Source organism: Rhizophagus irregularis, chromosome 15, assembly GCF_026210795.1.
Source record: "Rhizophagus irregularis chromosome 15, complete sequence".
Taxonomy (NCBI): Eukaryota; Fungi; Glomeromycota; class Glomeromycetes; order Glomerales; family Glomeraceae; genus Rhizophagus; species Rhizophagus irregularis.
Window position 1 is genome coordinate 3228630 of NC_089443.1, and position 19465 is coordinate 3248094.

At 25.8% G+C, this 19465-nt stretch overlaps 3 protein-coding genes across 4 annotated transcripts; 2 read left to right on the plus strand and 1 right to left on the minus strand.

Moving 5' to 3' along the window:
• Nucleotides 1-8: 8 nt before the first annotated feature.
• On the plus strand, nt 9-1724 carry OCT59_007426 (uncharacterized protein; the record flags this gene model as incomplete). Of its 2 annotated transcripts, XM_025318166.2 has the most annotated exons (9): nt 9-131; nt 195-374; nt 480-637; nt 710-836; nt 917-966; nt 1043-1150; nt 1440-1474; nt 1523-1528; nt 1619-1724. In XM_025318166.2, exons 1-9 carry the CDS (start codon nt 92-94, stop codon nt 1722-1724), a joined length of 810 nt encoding a protein of 269 aa, XP_025176757.2. In that variant the 5' UTR covers nt 9-91. The 2 variants fall into 2 exon arrangements, with proteins under 2 accessions (XP_025176757.2, XP_065998692.1); XM_066148605.1 differs by having other exon boundaries at nt 195-637.
• Nucleotides 1725-14383: 12659 nt separating this feature from the next.
• OCT59_007427 (uncharacterized protein) lies at nt 14384-15662 on the minus strand (the record flags this gene model as incomplete). Its single annotated transcript, XM_066148615.1, has 7 exons — nt 14384-14389; nt 14461-14734; nt 14809-14839; nt 14894-15023; nt 15114-15361; nt 15446-15523; nt 15614-15662. 7 exons carry the CDS (start codon nt 15660-15662, stop codon nt 14384-14386), a joined length of 816 nt encoding a protein of 271 aa, XP_065998693.1.
• Nucleotides 15663-16783: 1121 nt separating this feature from the next.
• Nucleotides 16784-17380, plus strand: OCT59_007428 (uncharacterized protein; the record flags this gene model as incomplete). Its single annotated transcript, XM_066148625.1, has 4 exons — nt 16784-16836; nt 16931-17081; nt 17148-17247; nt 17319-17380. The coding sequence occupies 4 exons, from the start codon at nt 16784-16786 to the stop codon at nt 17378-17380; spliced, it is 366 nt and encodes a 121-aa protein (XP_065998694.1).
• Between the last annotated feature and the right edge of the window lie 2085 nt (nt 17381-19465).

The window sequence follows — 19465 nt, forward strand, 5'->3', positions numbered from 1 at the left end:
CACGATTTGTCTATATTTCTTCCGGACCTGGTTTTAGATTTTTTCTCTGGTAATAATTATTGAATATAATTTTCTACGAAAAAATCATAAGATGGATGTAAATAAAATGCTATACTTTATAACACCACAAGGTAAAAGTTTACCCCTTGCATCTGTCTCTGACTGCTTTTATTCTAACTTTTGATTGTTGCTAGGAGAAACAACAGAAAATAAAAATTCAAATATACAGGGATCATCACGGATTCAAAGCGGAGCACAGGGTTCAAGAAATAAGTTCGACTTATCAAGTACTTATGAACAGTACATTCGCCCGTTAAAAGAAAATGGAGTTGATAAGGAGCCTACATATTTTCCATACATCAGCAAACTTCCTGGTAAACCGATTTGATTATATTAACAAAAAAAGTTCATTGAAATTCGACTGCATATTTGAATAATGTGGTCTTATTTTGATGGTTTTTGGGCATGCATTGGGATAGGTAAAGTGAAGATAGTTGGAGATAAGAGTCTTAGAAAACTCGTTAACAAACACCATCGAAGGTGGAAAGAAAAATATCCTTCAGAGAAATTTCCTCTAGATTCAAAAATATTTGAAAGTAATATGTTGAATTCAATCAAACCTGGACCAATTCCAGGTGTAAGTTATTATTTGGTTAAGATATTATTAAATATAATTATTTAGAAACTAACTTAAAAATATTCTTGATAGTTTGATTCAGCAGAATATGGTTTAGTTGAAGATAGAAGATCAATTTCAAGCTCTTCAACACAAATTTCAAATAACAATATTCGATCGACTATGGGTAACTACGCACAAGCAAGCCTTTCGGAGTTAGGTTAGTATTTCATATAACTTTCTTTTTATATTAGTTGTTATGTATTTGTTCTAATTACAATTTTTTACAAACTAACACAGGACCACATACTTCTCTTCTGGATGAAGATAAAACACATGAGAAGAAAAAAGTACGTGGAAATATAATTGGGAGTTTTATATTTCATTTATCTGTAATACTTATGTTTTTGGTATATTTGCAAACAGAAGAAAAAACGAAAGCATGAAATGGATTATGATGGAGAGAGAAAAAGAAAGCATAAACACGATAAAGAACATAAAGAACATAGAAAAAATGAAAAGAAGCGAAAGAAAGTCTGTGTCCCTTTTTTTAGTTTTCAATAATAAACTTTTATAATATATGGTTAGCTTTATAGTGTTTAATAATCAGATTGTTAATTCTTTGCTGGAATCTGATCGACCCGTCAAATTTCACCTGACAATATGACGAGTCAGGCAAATTCTGGCAAAGTTTTCAGGAATATTTTATTTTATTTTGTTTTATTTACTTTTTTTCAAGCTGTGGCATGCCCTTTATTTTAATGCATTTCCCTTTGTTACTATTTAAACTGAACATTTTTTAATTCAATTGTTCTGCATTCAGGAGAAAGAAAAGGAAAAAGAAAAAGAAAAAGACAAGTACATTTAATTGGCCGTTCAATACATTATACCAGGTTGTTACTTTAGATCAAGGTTTGTTCATTTTGATTGTTTATATTATGTAACAGTTATGATTTTATTTGATTTTTTTTTGTTGTTGCTCACCGTAGCGAATTAATTTAGAAAATTGTCCAAATTTTCTGAGTTTTATTGTGAAGAACGTAGCGGCAGTTTCTTTGAAACAATTTATTTACTGATAAATGTCTTTGTTTGTACATACATCTATTAATTACTAATATATTTAGATTGCGCTTTACTTTTTTTTAGAAATAATATACGTATACAACATTTAGTTTTTTTTTAAAAAAAAAGAAAACCCCCAAAAAAATCCAATTTTTGTCAAATGCTTAATTATATATTTTTATTTGTTGCTTTATAATATTATCAAACATTATGTTGTCACACATATAAACGTTTTTATCATTTTATTTTATTTATTATGGTTGCTGGTAATGAAATTTACTGCTATAAGATTGTAATAGAAACAAAATTCTTTGTGAATTAATTCTTAACTTTCTTGTTTTATTTGTTATAAATAATAAACATATTTTATTTTTTATATTACAGTATATTGCAGAAATTTTGAACTAAATTTCTGCTAGATTTATATTATAAATTATAACAAATCTGATAAAGATAGTTAGTCAGTTTTTTGCTTGCAGAACTAGGAAATGGCACATAAAATTGTTGAAATTAATTTTACAAAATCATCTTGAAATGCCAAAATGCTGAAATTACAAAGATCTATTAAACTGCAATTTTTTCTATATAATATGAAGCATTTAAATAAATTTTATAAAACTTTTGCTTTTGTTTAATTGGGACCAGCAAGTAGTGTGATTATAAAGAGGTGTGCTTATATTGAAATTTTTTTTTATAGTCACATGTATAGACAACTTTCAATTTGATATGATTATATACAAAATATTGATATATTTATCCCTTAAATAGAACCCCAGACATCTCTTATAGAACTCACAACTGACTTTTTGCCAAAAAAGACCCAATTTACTCTTTTTTTATTTTCCGTTTTTTGCAATTATCTTGGTATGCAGTGATCTGATTCATGCGGATTTTTTTTTATTTTGTAGAGCTCGATGAGAGCTACAAAATAAAAAAAAGTTTGTATAAATTGGACCACTGGATGCCAAGATAATCGCAAAAAACTGATTTTTTTTTTTTGGAAATTTAGGTCAATCTGCGAAAAGTTACCATTGAGTTGTATATGTAATGTCCGGGGTCCTCCTTAAATGGTAAAACATTGCAGGCAAATTTGCTTGCAATTTTACCAAAAATTTAGTTCTCATCTAATTTTATGAAAAATAAAGTTATTCTAATAAAATTATTTTTCGCAAAGAGCTTAAATCATAATTTATGTGGCAATAATTATTATTTATTAATTACATATTATAAGATTGAAGATTGACCATTAATCAATAGTTGTATTTTTTAAATGACAAAAAATTTCAAAAAATATTGCATTCAACTTTAACGATCTCATTGGGATTTGATTGCAGCTATATTAAAGCTTAATAGAATATATAGAATTTTCTATGGAGAACAACTTTTGTTATGATAATTTTTAATGTTTAGAAGTGGCATTTTAACTTTACACAGAACCCTAAAAAAAGAATTATTTTTATGAACTTGTAAAAAATACATAAAGTTTCATTAGAATGTGAAGTTTTATAATAAAAATAAAAAAATATATTAAAATATTTTGTAGTGAAGTAAAATATTATGGTAAAGAAAATTAATTTATTATATAAAAATTCTGATGTTATTTTTTCAAGGTTAATTTGTGACTAATTTCGGTGATTAGCAATCATTAGCTACATATTAAAACTATACAATTGATGCTAAAAATGTAGATTAATATAGCTGTAGAATTATAGGATAATCTAAATCATATTGACAAACTTTATCAATGTTTAGATATAAATTTAGACAAATTTGCTGACAAAACTGTTTAAGGGATAATATACATTTTAATTTACCTCTTATTTTATTATTACTATAAAAATATAATTTACATTACCCTATTACATTAAAACAAATAAACAATTATTCTATATCACAATCATTAAGAAATAAATCAAGTGTACTTTGCCTTTTTGAATTAAACTTTTTTACTCTAATTACTTGTAAATATTTTCTAAAAATGCGTAAATCTTTATTATTAAATTCATTATCATTTTGTTATTCAAAAAAATTAATAAAAGTTTACAGTGCATTAGCTAACTGTTTTTTTTACTGGAATTACAAGTATTTCATCATCATCATTATCATCATCTACTTTTTAATTTTCTTTATCAACTTGTATTAAATTAATAATTTCTTCATCAGTAAAGTTTTTTTTCAGTTGGAATTTTATGATCAAGAATCTGAAAATATTTTATAACATTATCAGACTCTGGCAAATGATTAAAAAAAATAGCAAAAAAACTCTTTTTCCTTTTACATTTTACAAAAAATTCTGCAAAAATTTTTTATAAATTTTTTCATTTTATTTAAAATTTTTTACATAAAATAAAAATATCAGACATAAGAGACTTGAGTAAAATAAATCCTAATAACACAGAAGACTTTTTAAAGTTTATCTCATATAATGGAGACATATTTTTACATGAAATAACTACTCAGTTCAGTTCGTTTGTAGAAAACAGTTTTTTTAAAACTTTATTTGATAAGAATTCACAGACTATGGACAAAGCTCAATTTCTAATAAAGACGTTTAATGAGTATGCCAACCCGAATAACTTTGCTCTACAGGCGAAAGCCTTTTACTAATATTTTCTATAGCATTATACGCTTCATCCAGATTGTAGGACAATTTTGCTATCTATGCCCATACTCTATATGGTGATATGAGTGAATGACACAGAATTGAAATGTCTTTCCATCAATGACAAATTGTTAGCTTATCAAATCTAAATACTATACCAAATCCAGTAATTGAAACGCCTCTAATACTGCCAGATGTAGAAATGATCACTGTTGATCAAATTGTAATACCCAAAACTTTACAGAAAAAAGATAAACAAAAGGCGCGTGTTACAAATAATAAACAAATTAAGAACCAATTAACAATGGCAAATCCTGGTGCATAAATATCAGCTAAAAAACCTTGTAGAGAGAAGAATTTATCCATACCTAAGGCGATACAAATACTGACCAGATACAAAGAAGTTGATAACGAGTGAGAGTGAGTTAAAGACATTATTGTATATGATATTCTGTATATCTAGGACGTTGAAAAAATCTTAGAAGAATTAACATTATGGGTCATACTATAAAGTTATCCATTAAACGGCAGCACAAATATCAGATTTTTAAAGTCAAAATAGTTTTGAACTCATTTACCTTTCCCCAATTTAATAAGTTCTGGATGACTGACCTGAGAAGTATACTAGTGAAATGGTTTCCTGCAATGTAGTCAGGATTAGAATTCCATTTTTGTCAAAACTGATAAATATAGGCAAATCCATGCAAAACTTCAAATAATCGTGCTTTATCAATTTGTAGAATATTAAGAATGGCATAATAAGAAAGTAGAAGGTTGTTCTAATTTTAGGTTACTTTTACTCTAAAAAATGTTCATTCATAATTATATTATAAATTTCACATGGAATTGTTAATGATCTGTTATCGTATTTAGTTGTAGAAGTTGAAAGTTCAAATTTTATAGCTAAAGACTAATAATATAAAAGTAAATTAAATCAATTATAGTAGTGTAATTATAAAATTAAATAAAAAATAATTTTACCTATAAAGCATTTTTGGTAGTATTACCAGAAATTACAGGTTGGATACATTTTCCATACATTTCTGTTTGAATATTTCAGTGTTTTCCAATAAATTTCTAATAAAAAACTTATTATTTGCATTTTTAAAATAAACTGCAAGTTTGACAAAACTTTAAAAACTTCACTAATGCATAAATTAATTTGATGTGCATAGTAAAGTAAAAAACTGTTGAACTTGAAGTCTTTTTCTATTAATAAAATATATGAATAATATAATTAATTAATTATTAAAATAAATAGTAATTTATCAATTTATTTACCTTGCTGCATTATAAGCAGGTACTCTATCTGTTATAACAGCTAAAAGAAGTATTTTGAGTTCATCTAATTGTGATATCATTTCCTCTACTTTTAATCTAACTTCAATATTTGTTACTCTCTCACTACTTATGTCAGAAGCTTTTCATACATATAATTATCCATTAGATGATGTGAGTACCATCCCCATTAATTCTTATTTTAAAATTCTTTAACAGCCTCATCTATAAGGATGGGTCCACAAATGATTTTCAAATTCCGCAATATTGCAGATTTTGGAGTTGAATTGCGGTTAGTAGCCCGCAATTCTGCAATTCTAATTGCTGCCCATAACTGTCAGTTTCGTACATTTATAAAAATGCCAGAACTATGAGTTCTGGCGTTTTCTTTTAATTTTTTTTACATAAAAATGCTGGAACTATGAGTTCCGGCATTTTCTTTTGATTTTTTTTACATAAAAATGCCAGAACTATAGTTCTGGCGTTTTCTTTTGATTTTTTTTACATAAAAATGCTAGAACTATGGTTCCAGTATTTTCTTTTGATTTTTTTCACATAAAAACGCCAGAACTATTATTCCGGCATTTTCTTTTGATTTTTTTCATATAAAAACGCCAGTACTATGGTTCTGACATTTTCTTTTAATTTTTTTCACATAAAAACGCCAGTACTATGGTTCCGGCATTTTCTTTTGATTTTTTTCACATAAAAACGCCGGTACTATAGTTCCAGCATTTTCTTTTGATTTTTTTTACATAAAAATACTGAAACTATGGTTCTGGCATTTTTTTTAATTTTTTTTATGTAAAAACGCCAGAACTATGGGTTCCAGCATTTTTTTAAATTATTTTTTATATAAAAACGCCAGGACAATAGGTTCTGGCATTTTTTTAAATTTTTTTTATATAAAAATGCCAGAACTATGAGTCTCGATGTTTTTATAAATTTTTTATATAAAAACGCTGAAACTATAGGTTCCGGCATTTTTTTTTGACTTTTTTTATTAAAAATGCCAGAACTATTGGTTCTGGCGTTTCAATTTTTATTTTTTTTTATATAAAAATGTCGGAACTATTGATTTCGGCATTTTTTTTTTAATTTTTATAAAAATGCCGGAACTATTATTTCTGGCATTTTTATTTATTTTTTTTATTAAAATTGCCAGAACTATTAGTTCTGGCATTTTTTTTTGCAGTTATAATAAGAAAAAATGCCGTTTCTGGCAGTTTTTCCAAATTACCGATCCATTTTTTTCTAAAAAAATAAAATCATTTTTTTTTAAATTTTGTTAATGAAAAATGATTTTTTTTTTATGATTAATAATAAGAGGAAATATATTTTTTAGTAGTTAAATTAAAAAATTATATTTCATTAAAAAAAAATAGTTTTTTTTGCGGACATTCCGTTACAACTATTCCGCGATCTCGCAAATATTCCGCAATTGAATTGCGGTACTTTGGATATTTGAGGATTTGCGGAATATTTGCAGGATTGCGGATAATTGCGGATTTGCAGATCTGCAGATTTTAGATTTAAAAATCCGCAATGTTCTGCAATACCGTAAATTGCAATTATTTCGCAATTACATATTTGCGACACCATCTTTACTCATCTAAAATTTCATTTGATAGGATTTTTTGATCTGATAGTTTAATTTGTGGATTAAGAAATTTAAATAATTCAATTACCTCTGGATTATTTATCCAAAATAATGAAAATCCACAAGAAATAGTAAACTTATAATAGATGCATATAAAATTTTATTTTATTTGCATTTGAAAGAGATTGTGTAATAAATGACTCCATGGATCCATAATTTGACCATTGAGAAGGTAAAGATATCAATAAAGAGTATGAAGAAAATGATTCTCTTCGTTCAACTATTGAATCTAAAGTTGGATAAAATTATCTACTATTGAAAAAGATGTGTTAAATGTTAATTTTATAGTAATAATGAAACATATCTTATATCTATCTATATAAGAAACTACTTACATGTTCTTTTACCTAAAACTGTACTTTTTTGTTTATTAACTAAAAATACTTCATCTTTTTCCTGTTGATTATATAAAGACTGAAAGTTTTGACAGTTTTTTTTTTTTAATTCAGGATGATTTTCACCAAGCTTACTAAAACATGCTCTACAATAGTATATTTTATTAGTAGTACCACTTTCTAAGTTTGTTGAAATGATATATTTCTTTAAGCTTTATACCATTATAAAGAAATTGTAAAAAAAACTTTATGTTTTTAAAAGCTTTACACGTTTTGTTATACAAAAAAAAATTGTACAGAATGTACTAATTTTGTACTAAATTTGATTTACATTACTTGTACTAAGTACATCAGGAAATTTGTTTAGACGTAATTTAGTGTAATATTTCGAAGGTGGTGTAAAATTTCGAAATATTACACTAAAAACGTAATATTACAAAAGTTTACGCTCTTAAATTTGAATAATTATAGTAATTTAAGAATATCTCGCTATCTACTGATCCAATCAAGACGATCTATAGCTCATTGGAATCAGCTCATCAAGACGAATCGAATGGTAGTAAAATCGTATCTTTACGTTCGATAGATGATTTTCTATTAATTTAAAACTTTACTGCATACTATAGAGCGTTCTATCAACTGTAGAAATGCGATTTTACTACCATTCGATCCGTCTTGATGAGCTGATTCCAATGGGCTATAGATCGTCTTGATTGGATCAGTAGATAGCGAGATATTCTTAAATTACTATAATTATTCAAATTTAAGAGCGTAAACTTTTGTAATATTACGTTTTTAGTGTAATATTTCGAAATTTTACACCACCTTCAAAATATTACACTAAATTACGCCTAAACAAATTTCCTGATGTATAGTAGTGCTAGTTTGAGTATTGTACCATGTACTAGAATTTTCTTAGTACATGTATACTACCACAACACTGGCCTATAGTACTGGGGTACTATTTAAATAATAATACTCTAGTACTATTTAAATAGTACTAGGGGGATACTATATGAAAAGAGGGGTACTGTATAAGGGGGTATATTAAATTAAAATTTTGTAAAGATCTTATCTTAGATAAGATGTAATTTTAAAGCCCTCTTAAATCAATATACAACATTTTTTTTTATTTTATTTCACTCATTTCTTAATGTAAACGGTAAACCGTATGAATAATAAAAGTTACGATAATAATAAAATGCACATGAAATTGCCATTATCACATATAATAGAAAAGTTATGATAATAATAAAATGCGCTGAGAAAATTGCCATTATCGCATATTATGAAAGAGGTTATAGTAAGAATATAATACAAATAAATTTAACATAAAAACTAAATAACTTCAAGACTGGTTATTTAAAAAAGAACAGCTTTTGAAAGTACAACCAGATTTAAATGTTTGAATAAAGGAGCTTTCCCAAAATATCCTTCTCTAGAAAAAGTTTTAGTGGAATGGATAAAGGAAAAAAAAAAAAATCAGAATGCAATTTTCTGGCAAATGGTTCAAGTAAAGGCCAAAGTATTTGCAAATATACAACATTGGAAAACTTTGTATTCTGATATTCAATCATTTTCTTTTTTATCAAATAGTTGGATGATTTTATGAACTACAACAATCTGAGCACTTATTATCATATTACTATTACACAACATTTATCAGATGATTTAATTGAAAAGCAACAAGAATTTTTAGCATTTGTTACTTATCAATGTATCCAATATGAATATTTTTTAGCATTTATTGGTAAGTGGTAATACCAATAACCACCAATGATGACAGATTATGAAAAAACTAATTTCACAGTTGTTTTAACATGTATGGCTGATGGAACAAAACTTCTTCCTCTTATAATCTTTAAACTGAAAAATATTCCAAGGGGTAACTTTCCACTATTAGAGCTAATCCAAAAGGATGGATGAATGAAAGTAAAATGCTTTATTGGATTGAAAATATTTGGATTAAGCATATAGCAACTCTCTCCAATCCACAATCCCTACTTATCTTAGACTCATTTTCAGTATATATTATTGATTCTATTAAAAGATGCTTTATTGAGAAAAAAACAAATACAGTCAACTCTCTTTATAGTCACACATTTGGGACAGTCCATATTTGGTGATTATAAAGAGATGTGACTATATAAAAAATTTCTTATATTTGTATATCATAATTTCGGCCAAAAATTAACATAATTTTAGTTAGAATTATACTTAAAACTTTATTGTATCGTAACTTCGCCAATATTAATCATAGAGAGATGATCTTACCGCCATTCGATTCGTCTTGATGAGACGGTTCTAATGGTATAAAATACGTCGAAATCCAATCACTAGATTAATTTCCGAAATTAAAAAAATATTAATGGTTTTTGTGTAATAACTCTGCCAATATTGATCCTAGAAAGACGATCTTACTACCATTCGATTCGTCTTGATGTGACGAATCTAATGGTATAAGATACATCGAAATCCAATCACTAGATCAATTTCCGAAATTAAAAAATATTAAATGGTTTTTAAGTAATAACTCCGTCAATATTGATCACAGAGAGATGAGCTTACCACCATTCGATTCGTCTCGATGAGGCGATTCCAACGAGCTATAAATCGTCTTTTCACAATTACTAGGTACCGAGAAATCTAGCAAAATGTTAAATGGCGCAGTAAACGTAAATCAAGAAATATTATAATGCCGATGTTTAACATTTTGTTGAATAACTCGTCAGCCAGTGATCGGAAAAGGATAAAACTACCACCATTCGATTCGTCTCAGTAAGACGATTCTAACAAGCTATAATACATCTTTGTACGATTATTAGATGCCAAGTTATTTAATATATTCTTTATATAACTGTGATTATAAATAGTTCTTTTTAATATAAGATTTTTGAGGATAGGTGTGATAGTAACTATAGATAGATTGTGACTATATAGGATAGATTTTAATAATAAAGTGTTTTGAACATTCAACTGGTGTGACTATGGTGCATATCACCTAAACTCATCAATAGTCCGAATTTTTATTTTATGATGATCATTACTAAATTAGGATTTATTACTTCTAAATAAGGCAATAGTCTAACTTTATTTAGTAATTAAAATTTTGATCACAATTTATTATAACAAATAAATCAATATAATTGGTTATAATCAATATCATATGATAGAATAATTCCGAAATTTTCTCATTTATATATAAGTTAATATAGAGATATATAAAAATATGCTAACTTTAAACTTTAATAACTTTTGAAATATGTTAGATAAAGGAAAAGTAATCCGATAATTTGAAAGAGAAGAACTCAAAGTGTAATTTTATCGGTTTACATTTTTAATTATCATATAATTTTAACAAGTAGTTAGCTTTTTAAAATCACTAATTTTATTTGATGAGTTTAGGTGATATGCACCATATATAGTAGAATGTGACTATAATGGAAGTGACTATAGAGGGAGTTAACTGTATTGCTGTTATTCCTGAAGGATTGATATCTCAATAAATAAATCATTTAAAACAAAAATAAAAACTTTTTTAAATAAAATACAGATAATTTTTTCTAATTTGAGATGACATTATAATGAGTGGATGACTGAATTTGTGAAAGAATTAACAGCTACTGCAAAAATCAAGTGGCTTTCTTATGAAACAGTTGTGAACTGAATTAATATATCATGAAATGCAGTTGATACTAATTTAATCTGAAGATAAATGTTGTGGTATTTCTAACCATCAACAGATGGGCTGATTTTTGACTATGATTGTCTTGAAAGATCAAATTCAGGTAATAAGTAGAAGTTTTAGAAAATAAAGAAAATAATGAAGTAGATACTAAAGATGATATTAAAAATTATGATCATGAAGATTATGATAATGTATGAGATGATTAAAAGTTCTTATAGCAATTAATCAATATATAAAAAATTTCTCATATATAAATAAAATTTAAATTTAACATACTGCATATAAAATAAATTTATAAATTATCATAATAAAAATAAAGTCACAGAAGGCTAATTTGATTAGTACTGGGTAATATTCAAAAATATTGGTATTTAGTTTTGAATAATATTCAGAAAAGCAAGATTTAAATTCTGTATTACAAACTTATACTTATTTATGTGGATCACTAATTTTTTCTAAAAATCATAGTTTAGCTCAAAAAATTTTTGTTTAAATCCACTTTACAGAAACCTTGAATTTTTAAACAATACCGAATTGATATAATAATGATGTTAAATAAATATCGTGGTGATATCGATTTGCAAATGATATCATTATGATATCACAATGATATCATTTCAATATTAATTCAATATATCGAAATGATATCGTAAAGATATTTGTTTGAAAAAATATCAGATCGATATCATTTCGATATTGTTATAACAACAATGAATTTTTTGAAAAATGGGAAGTAAATACGATATTAATATGATATCGTTCCAACATTAATTCAATATCAATATGATATCGTAAAGATATCACTTTATAATTATCTAATCGACATCATAACGATATTGACGAAACATCAAATCGATATCATATCGATATTTCGATATTGTTATAACAATAATGAAAAAATAGAAAGTAAATACGATATTAATATGATATCGTTTCAACATTAATTCAATATCAATATGATATCGTAAAGATATCACTTTATAATTATCTAATCGACATCATAACGATATTGACGAAACATCAAATTGATATCATTTCGATATTGTTATAACAACAATGAATTTTTTGAAAAATGGGAAGTAAATACGATATTAATATGATATCGTTTCAACATTAATTCAATATCAATATGATATCGTAAAGATATCACTTTATAATTATCTAATCGACATCATAACGATATTGATGAAACATCAAATTGATATCATTTTGATATTGTTATAACAATAATGAAAAATAGAAAGTAAATACGACATTAATATGATATCATTTTGATATTGTTATAACAATAATGATTTTTTTTTTAATAAATGCAATATCAATATAATATTATTTTAATATTAATTCAGTATCAAAATAATATCAAAATGATATTATCTATAAATATTGAATTTACCTTTAAAAATATCAAATCAATCAAATATCGTTAAATTCAATTTTATAATATTTTAATAATTTGTAATCTAATTTAAAAGTTAATTTCAATAGATTTAAGTTACCGGTTATTTATTACAATAACAATTTTAATTACAGATAAAGTATACATTAGTTTAAATATTATATAACAGATAAAAAAAATATCAATAAATCTATAATAAACTAATTCAATAAATTAGAATTATGAGTTAAATTGGTGATGTAAGTCAAAACATTATGCCTTAATACTCCAGAATCATAACTCATCAACCCAAAGTTGAGGATTAACCGGGTACCTTGCTTTAGATTCAGGCGACACTGCCCAAGTTGGATGGGGTGTCACAGGTACGCTTTAAGAAGACTCGCTACGACTCTATTGCAAAAAGGATAAGTATATTCGAAAACACCAGACATAAATTCACCTCAGAAGTTTGGCGGGAAACCCCTGTAAACAACTGCAGTTTCATTATTACCAAAATCATTGAACTTAGGGATACAATGAAAAAGTTTATGAGAATGACGGCTTTAAAAAAAAAATACAAATATATTCTCAACTTTGACAATTCACCCTTATTCTTTGGCCTGGAATTCTCATATGACTGCATTATTGTTGTTTGTAATTTGATCCATTGAATCCACCATAAATTGCCTGGCAAAGCGAACTTTTATTAGACAACCATAGCTTCATCAACAAACGTTGCAATGTGTTTGGACGAATGACATCCTGTTTAATAAATTTTAAATGGGCAAACGTGGACCTAAAACCCATTAAAGATAGGCTGCAAGAAGTGCAAAGTAACCTACCAACCCACGAGTGGGTCTAAGGGTTAGGGAATAAAATATACGCCAAACACACACAAGTTGGTATGGAGTTAAAGTCTTACAAACTAAAAATTATTTTTGCCACTTAATTCTCCAATAATCAATGTTATAAAAAAGTTACTTACGACTTAAGCCTACTTAATTATATATAAAACGACACTTCGAACAGACAGAATTCATGATATATGAGAATATCCCATCATGCCTATTTTAACCCTTGATTAAAGGATTTTCATTGCGTTAATTATATAAGCTTTACGCCTATATAACATAAGCTTACACCTATATAATTTAAGTCCGCCTTTTCCTATAACACACTATGCACGATGGCAAATAGTATAGGAGGCAGACTCTACTTTCAGAAAGAAAGTTTTTTTTTTCAAAAAAAAAACGTACAAATAAATAGCGGTTAAATAAAATGGTGGTTGAATTGACTTTTTAGGAATTAATAGGTCTTATACGTGATCATTTAATATACGCGATCATTTAATTACGCGATCATTTAATCAGACAATTTTATAAATTTGGTATTATACGAACTTGATCAACCAATAATTGTTTAGGTAATGCACGGATGAGTTCTTTATAGGTGGATATTACTCAAAATAGAGCCAAATTAACTTTACACAGTTTATACAGATAATTGATTACTTAATGGTAATAACACAACAAGTTAAAGAAATTCAAATATGATTGAATCTCAACAGATATTCAAAACTTTTAAAACTTTTTGTGATTTTTCGATTGAAGCTAATTATTATTAAAGTCTATACCATTAAAAGAATAATAATTAAATAAACTAAAAAGAAATACTCAATAAAACTCAATTTTATTTTTTTATTAAAATTTTATAAAATCATTTATTAATGATTCTTCTTCGTCATATAATTTTATAAGAACGCACCTAAATCTATAATTTAATTTTATTAATAGTATATTATTATCAAAAGCGTAATGTGCGAAATAAATAAAATAACTTACTTGTTTTAGGGTATTTACTATATCACTTCTACTTCGGGAAGGGATAATTAAATTTTTAGTCATGGTATCCAATTCCTTTATACCAGATAAGTTTTTACCGTCCCAAGAAACGCGGACGGCTTCCTTAACAAACTCAACTAACGTATCAGTTCCTCCATTATTTGTTAATTCCAAAATATTGACAGCTGCGAGTTGACGGTTTAAAAGTTTTTGCATCACGTTTTCATCAACGTATTCTTTAATTTCTTTTTGTGAAAGATTTCCAGTCATACCCCTATAATTAATTAATTAATAATTATACAAATAGCACTATTTTGTTGACTATAAAACAATAAAATAAATAAATACCTGCTCTTTCTTATTTTTTTGTATTCCTCAACTAAATTTAGAATATTTTAGTTGAATTTATTTCAAAAGTCAATTAAAGACTTACGAGTTTTTTCTAAATAGCTTCTGGCTTCACTAGTATAAATTTTAAACTGAAAAATTTTCACAACCAAATCATCGAGTGCTTCACTACTCAGATTCCTCGCTCGTAAAAATAAGCACTTTACCGACTCATTCTAGAGTCGTATTTTATCCTAAAATATTATGAGATACGTTATTTAAAGATTTAGACATAATAAATATTACCATATTGTATTAATACTAACTTCAGTATTCTTTGAACTAACGACATAAGATGATTCATTCATCTCATTTGCTAATCGTAAAATGTCTGGATTTTTGTTTTTAAGCCAGTTACATATATCTAATTTTGTACAAAACTGAAACGGATCCAGAACTGTTTTAGCCGCGCCTAACTTGTCGTTATCATTATCATCATCTTCATCATCTTCATCTTCTTCATCTTCATCTTCACTTTTATCCCTTACATCATCTTCTACTATTACTTCTTTTTCTATATAATATATCATTTCAATTATTTCAATTAAAATTAATAGAATAATATCAAAGAGCTAAAGTCTATATAATTAATATTTACCTAATAATAATTGATTAGTTTCTTCGATATTCATTTCTCTTCTCTTTTTCGTTAAAGTCCTTGGATTTTTTTTCGTTCCTATCATACATATTTTTGGTATTTTACTATTTATTTTCCTTACATATAAGCAAAAAATATAATTGTATTTACAAAAAGTTATATAAATACCTGTTTCAACTTCTACTTGATTATTATAAACTGCTTTACGTTTAGACATAATATAAAATATTAGTGAAAAAAAATATAGAAAAATTCGATTAAGAAAAATAAGCGAAAAAAAAGTAAAATAAATATGTTTACCGAATTAAAGTTCTTTATATTAATTTTGAAACCGGACATTCTCATCTCGCAAGATCACACATTCACACAGTACATAATGTATGTATTCCAATTTTATACTGTAATCATAATTCTAAATTCTAATAACCGAGTTCTCGTGCTCCATCTCCTATTTTTTGATCCAATATCTCATTTTTGAAGAATGTTACATAACAATGGAATTTATTATCTATTGTCAAAATATAAAATGACTATCATAAGATAAAAATAAATGTTATGAATTTCTGTTTAAAGAAATGAATGATGAAACAATAATGTTAAACTTCCTTTTACGATTAAGCACAGCCTTTTACAGCCACAATTGCTATATTATTCTGACACTGTACGACATATCAACTCGCATGGTCAAAGAAAAAATCAAAATTTAATGATATCGGTATTATTTATGTTTCACAATTAAACATAAGTAAGGGTTAATATTATAATATTAATATAATTGGCATGTACAAATGTAGTTAGATTATTATATCCAGCGAATTTAATCGTTTCGAAACTCGTCGAACTCGAGTTGAATTCGAGTTTGAATTTGCGTTGATGAAATTGTTAATTTTTGTTAGATTTAAGCTTGATTAAATATGATTTAATTTTACAATTAGAAAAAATAAACTAAACGATTAAAATTGTAAATAAAAAATAGTATAATAAATTCATAATATCTAGTGAAATAAATTAGTTCGTGTGAACTCAAATTGAACTCGAGTTGAACTCATATTTAACGCGATTGAATTCGTTCGATATTTTAGATAATAACTTATTATTTGTAATTGTCTGATATAAATATATTGCAAGGGCATCTTAATCTTATTGCCTGCATATATTGTTTTTAATTTTTAAATAAAAAAGAAATTTATTTTTGCAGATATCTTAAACATATTACTTGCATATATTATTTTGAATGTTAACTAAAATAAACAGAATTTCAAACTAGAGAAAATATTTATAAGGGAAGTATACGTCTTTTTTTTTAAAAAAATAATCATTTCTCAACAAATTTTAATCATGCCTATAGAATGGACCCGTGCAGCTACTGACCATTTGATAAGACAAAGAAGGTAAAATAAAATATCTTTCTAGATGTCTTCTTTCTTTTATGTTACTTACATTATTCTTTTATCTAATAATTCAATAAATAACAATAATGTAAAGACGTGGTAATGAGCGCTACCACGATATGGATGGTAGAAGTAGGGTCTCCTTCTGGGAGACAACTGCAAGACGACTCTACCAGGACCTACGATTTCGTTGCTCTGCAAGACAGTGTGAGCAACGATTCCGAAATTTAATTCGGAATTTCAATGTTAGTAAAGCAATAATAAAATAAAGATAATAAAAAAAAATGTATTAACTGTGTTGATATTTTTAGGATTTTGTTGAGTGGAGAAATGGAGGAAGTAGAGGTCGCTGGACCAGAACAGGCCAGCGTTACTATCGGTCCTTCAGAAGCAGATTATGGGAGCAGCCCGGTAATTATTAGAGATCTTTTAATTAATTCTTATATTTATTTATATTAAATTTATTTTATTTACATTATTAGAAACGCGGCATAGTAGGAGACGCCAACGTAACAGGAGGCACCTACGGCGACTTCGAGCTTGAGATTAATTTATATTTTTTTTTATTTTATATTTTTTTTATTTTATATTTTTTATTTTTATGTTTTATTTTTATGTTTTATTTTTATATATTTTAATTTTATATTTTTTAATTTTATATTTTAATTTTATATTTTTATATTTTTATATTTTAATTTTATATTTTTTAATTTTATATTTTTATATTTTTATATATTTTATTTTTAATTTTATAATTTTTATATTTTTCCTTTCCCTTTCGTCTTCTCCCTTCTCTTCGTCTTTTCTTTCCCCTTTTCTTCGTTTTTTTCTTTCTCTTTCGTTTCTCCCTTTCTCAGAAAGGTGCCAACTACCAAATCATGATACTACAAATAGAATTTGGATAAAAAATAATTTTTATTTTACAGCCATATAATTATATTAATTATATAAATATAATAAAATAATTATTTAATTTGTATCGTATAAAATTTTGGTTAAAATTAACCAATAAAATCATATGCATGATGTAATAATAAATTAAAATTAACCAATTAAAATCACTTTAATTACATGCATGTGATATCTAAAAATAGCTAAAATTCACGTTTATTAATGAGATTTTTTTTGTTTATTTTCAAAAATACACTTTTCTTTTGTCTTTTATATTAACACTTTATGGTATTTTGTTCGTCTCTTCTTTTCTCTTTTGAAAGTATACTTTAATTATCTTTTTACAATATTAACAATACTTTGGGACACTTTAGTTTATATATTCAATATAGTAAAACACCCACATACGAAAAGCAAGAATAAAAAAAGAATAAAAAACAGAAAATGTACCCACCACTCACATACGAAAGAAAAGAATAAAAGAAAGGAAAAATGTACCCACCTAACCACATACAAAAGAGAAAAAAGCCGTTTTTTAAATAAATAGTGGAGCTGATAAGCAAGGTATGAAAATAGGATATACGCGTATTTTTCATATTTTTTTTACAATATGTTGTGGTTTGAGTATTTTTTTGTTAGACTGTGGTATAAATGTGAATATATTTTTCAACGGCTATGTATCTATTGCTTGTTAAATATATTTGCAATTTCTTTGTTAGACTGTGGTATTACAATATGAAGTGTGAATATATTTTTCAACGGCCATGTATCTATTGCTTGTTAAATATATTTGCAATTTCTTTTGTAATATTTGCTTTAGCCTGTAGGAAAATGTTATGAAATAGGGCTGGATATTTTATGACATTTTCTGCCTTCCAATTACTTTGTTTGGGGGTAGCCTGACAATTTGTCGTTATCCATCAGTTGTAGCAACCAGCATTTTTTTACAATATTATGATTTTAAGAAACAAAACACTTTTAAAAAAATTTAAAGAAAGAACTAACTTAAAAATATTATCATTTTTATTATTCTTTACAAAATCCCGGAATTAATTGCTCTAACTATTATCCCAAGGTTATGTATTAAATTTTAAATATATTTTACAAAGAATACATTTTATTAATCATGGTTGTTTTTAAAGATGTAGTATGTAATTGATAATTACTACCTTGTGTTGTAATAGTAAGGGTTGCAACCTATTACTACTTTTAAAGTTAAAGTGTTGTAATATTACAATACTTATGATTATTCAAAAATTTTCTTTTTGAAAAATAAAAATTACAAAAATAAGTTTTTATAGAACAAATATCATTATAAAAAGAAATGATAATATATATTTGTATAATTGAAAATAATTATAACACATTATAATAATTACAATACTAGTAGTAATTATAATACTATATAATAATTATAATATTGTGTTGTAATTACAACAAAAGTGTTGTATGTATGTTGTAATAATTGCAACTTTACAACTTTCTAAAAATAATTACATATCACATCTTTAGTTGTTTTATAGTATATATATATAGTATATATATTTTAAAATTAAAAATGACGTATCCATCCACTCACATACGAAAAGAAAAGAATAAAAAAGAGAAGAAAAGAATAAAAAAAAAGGAAAAAAGAAACGTACTCCACTCACCCATAATAATCCACTAATAAAAAATTATTATTATTAATGTATAATAAATAATAAACATATATTACAATAAAAATATTTTTGTGATG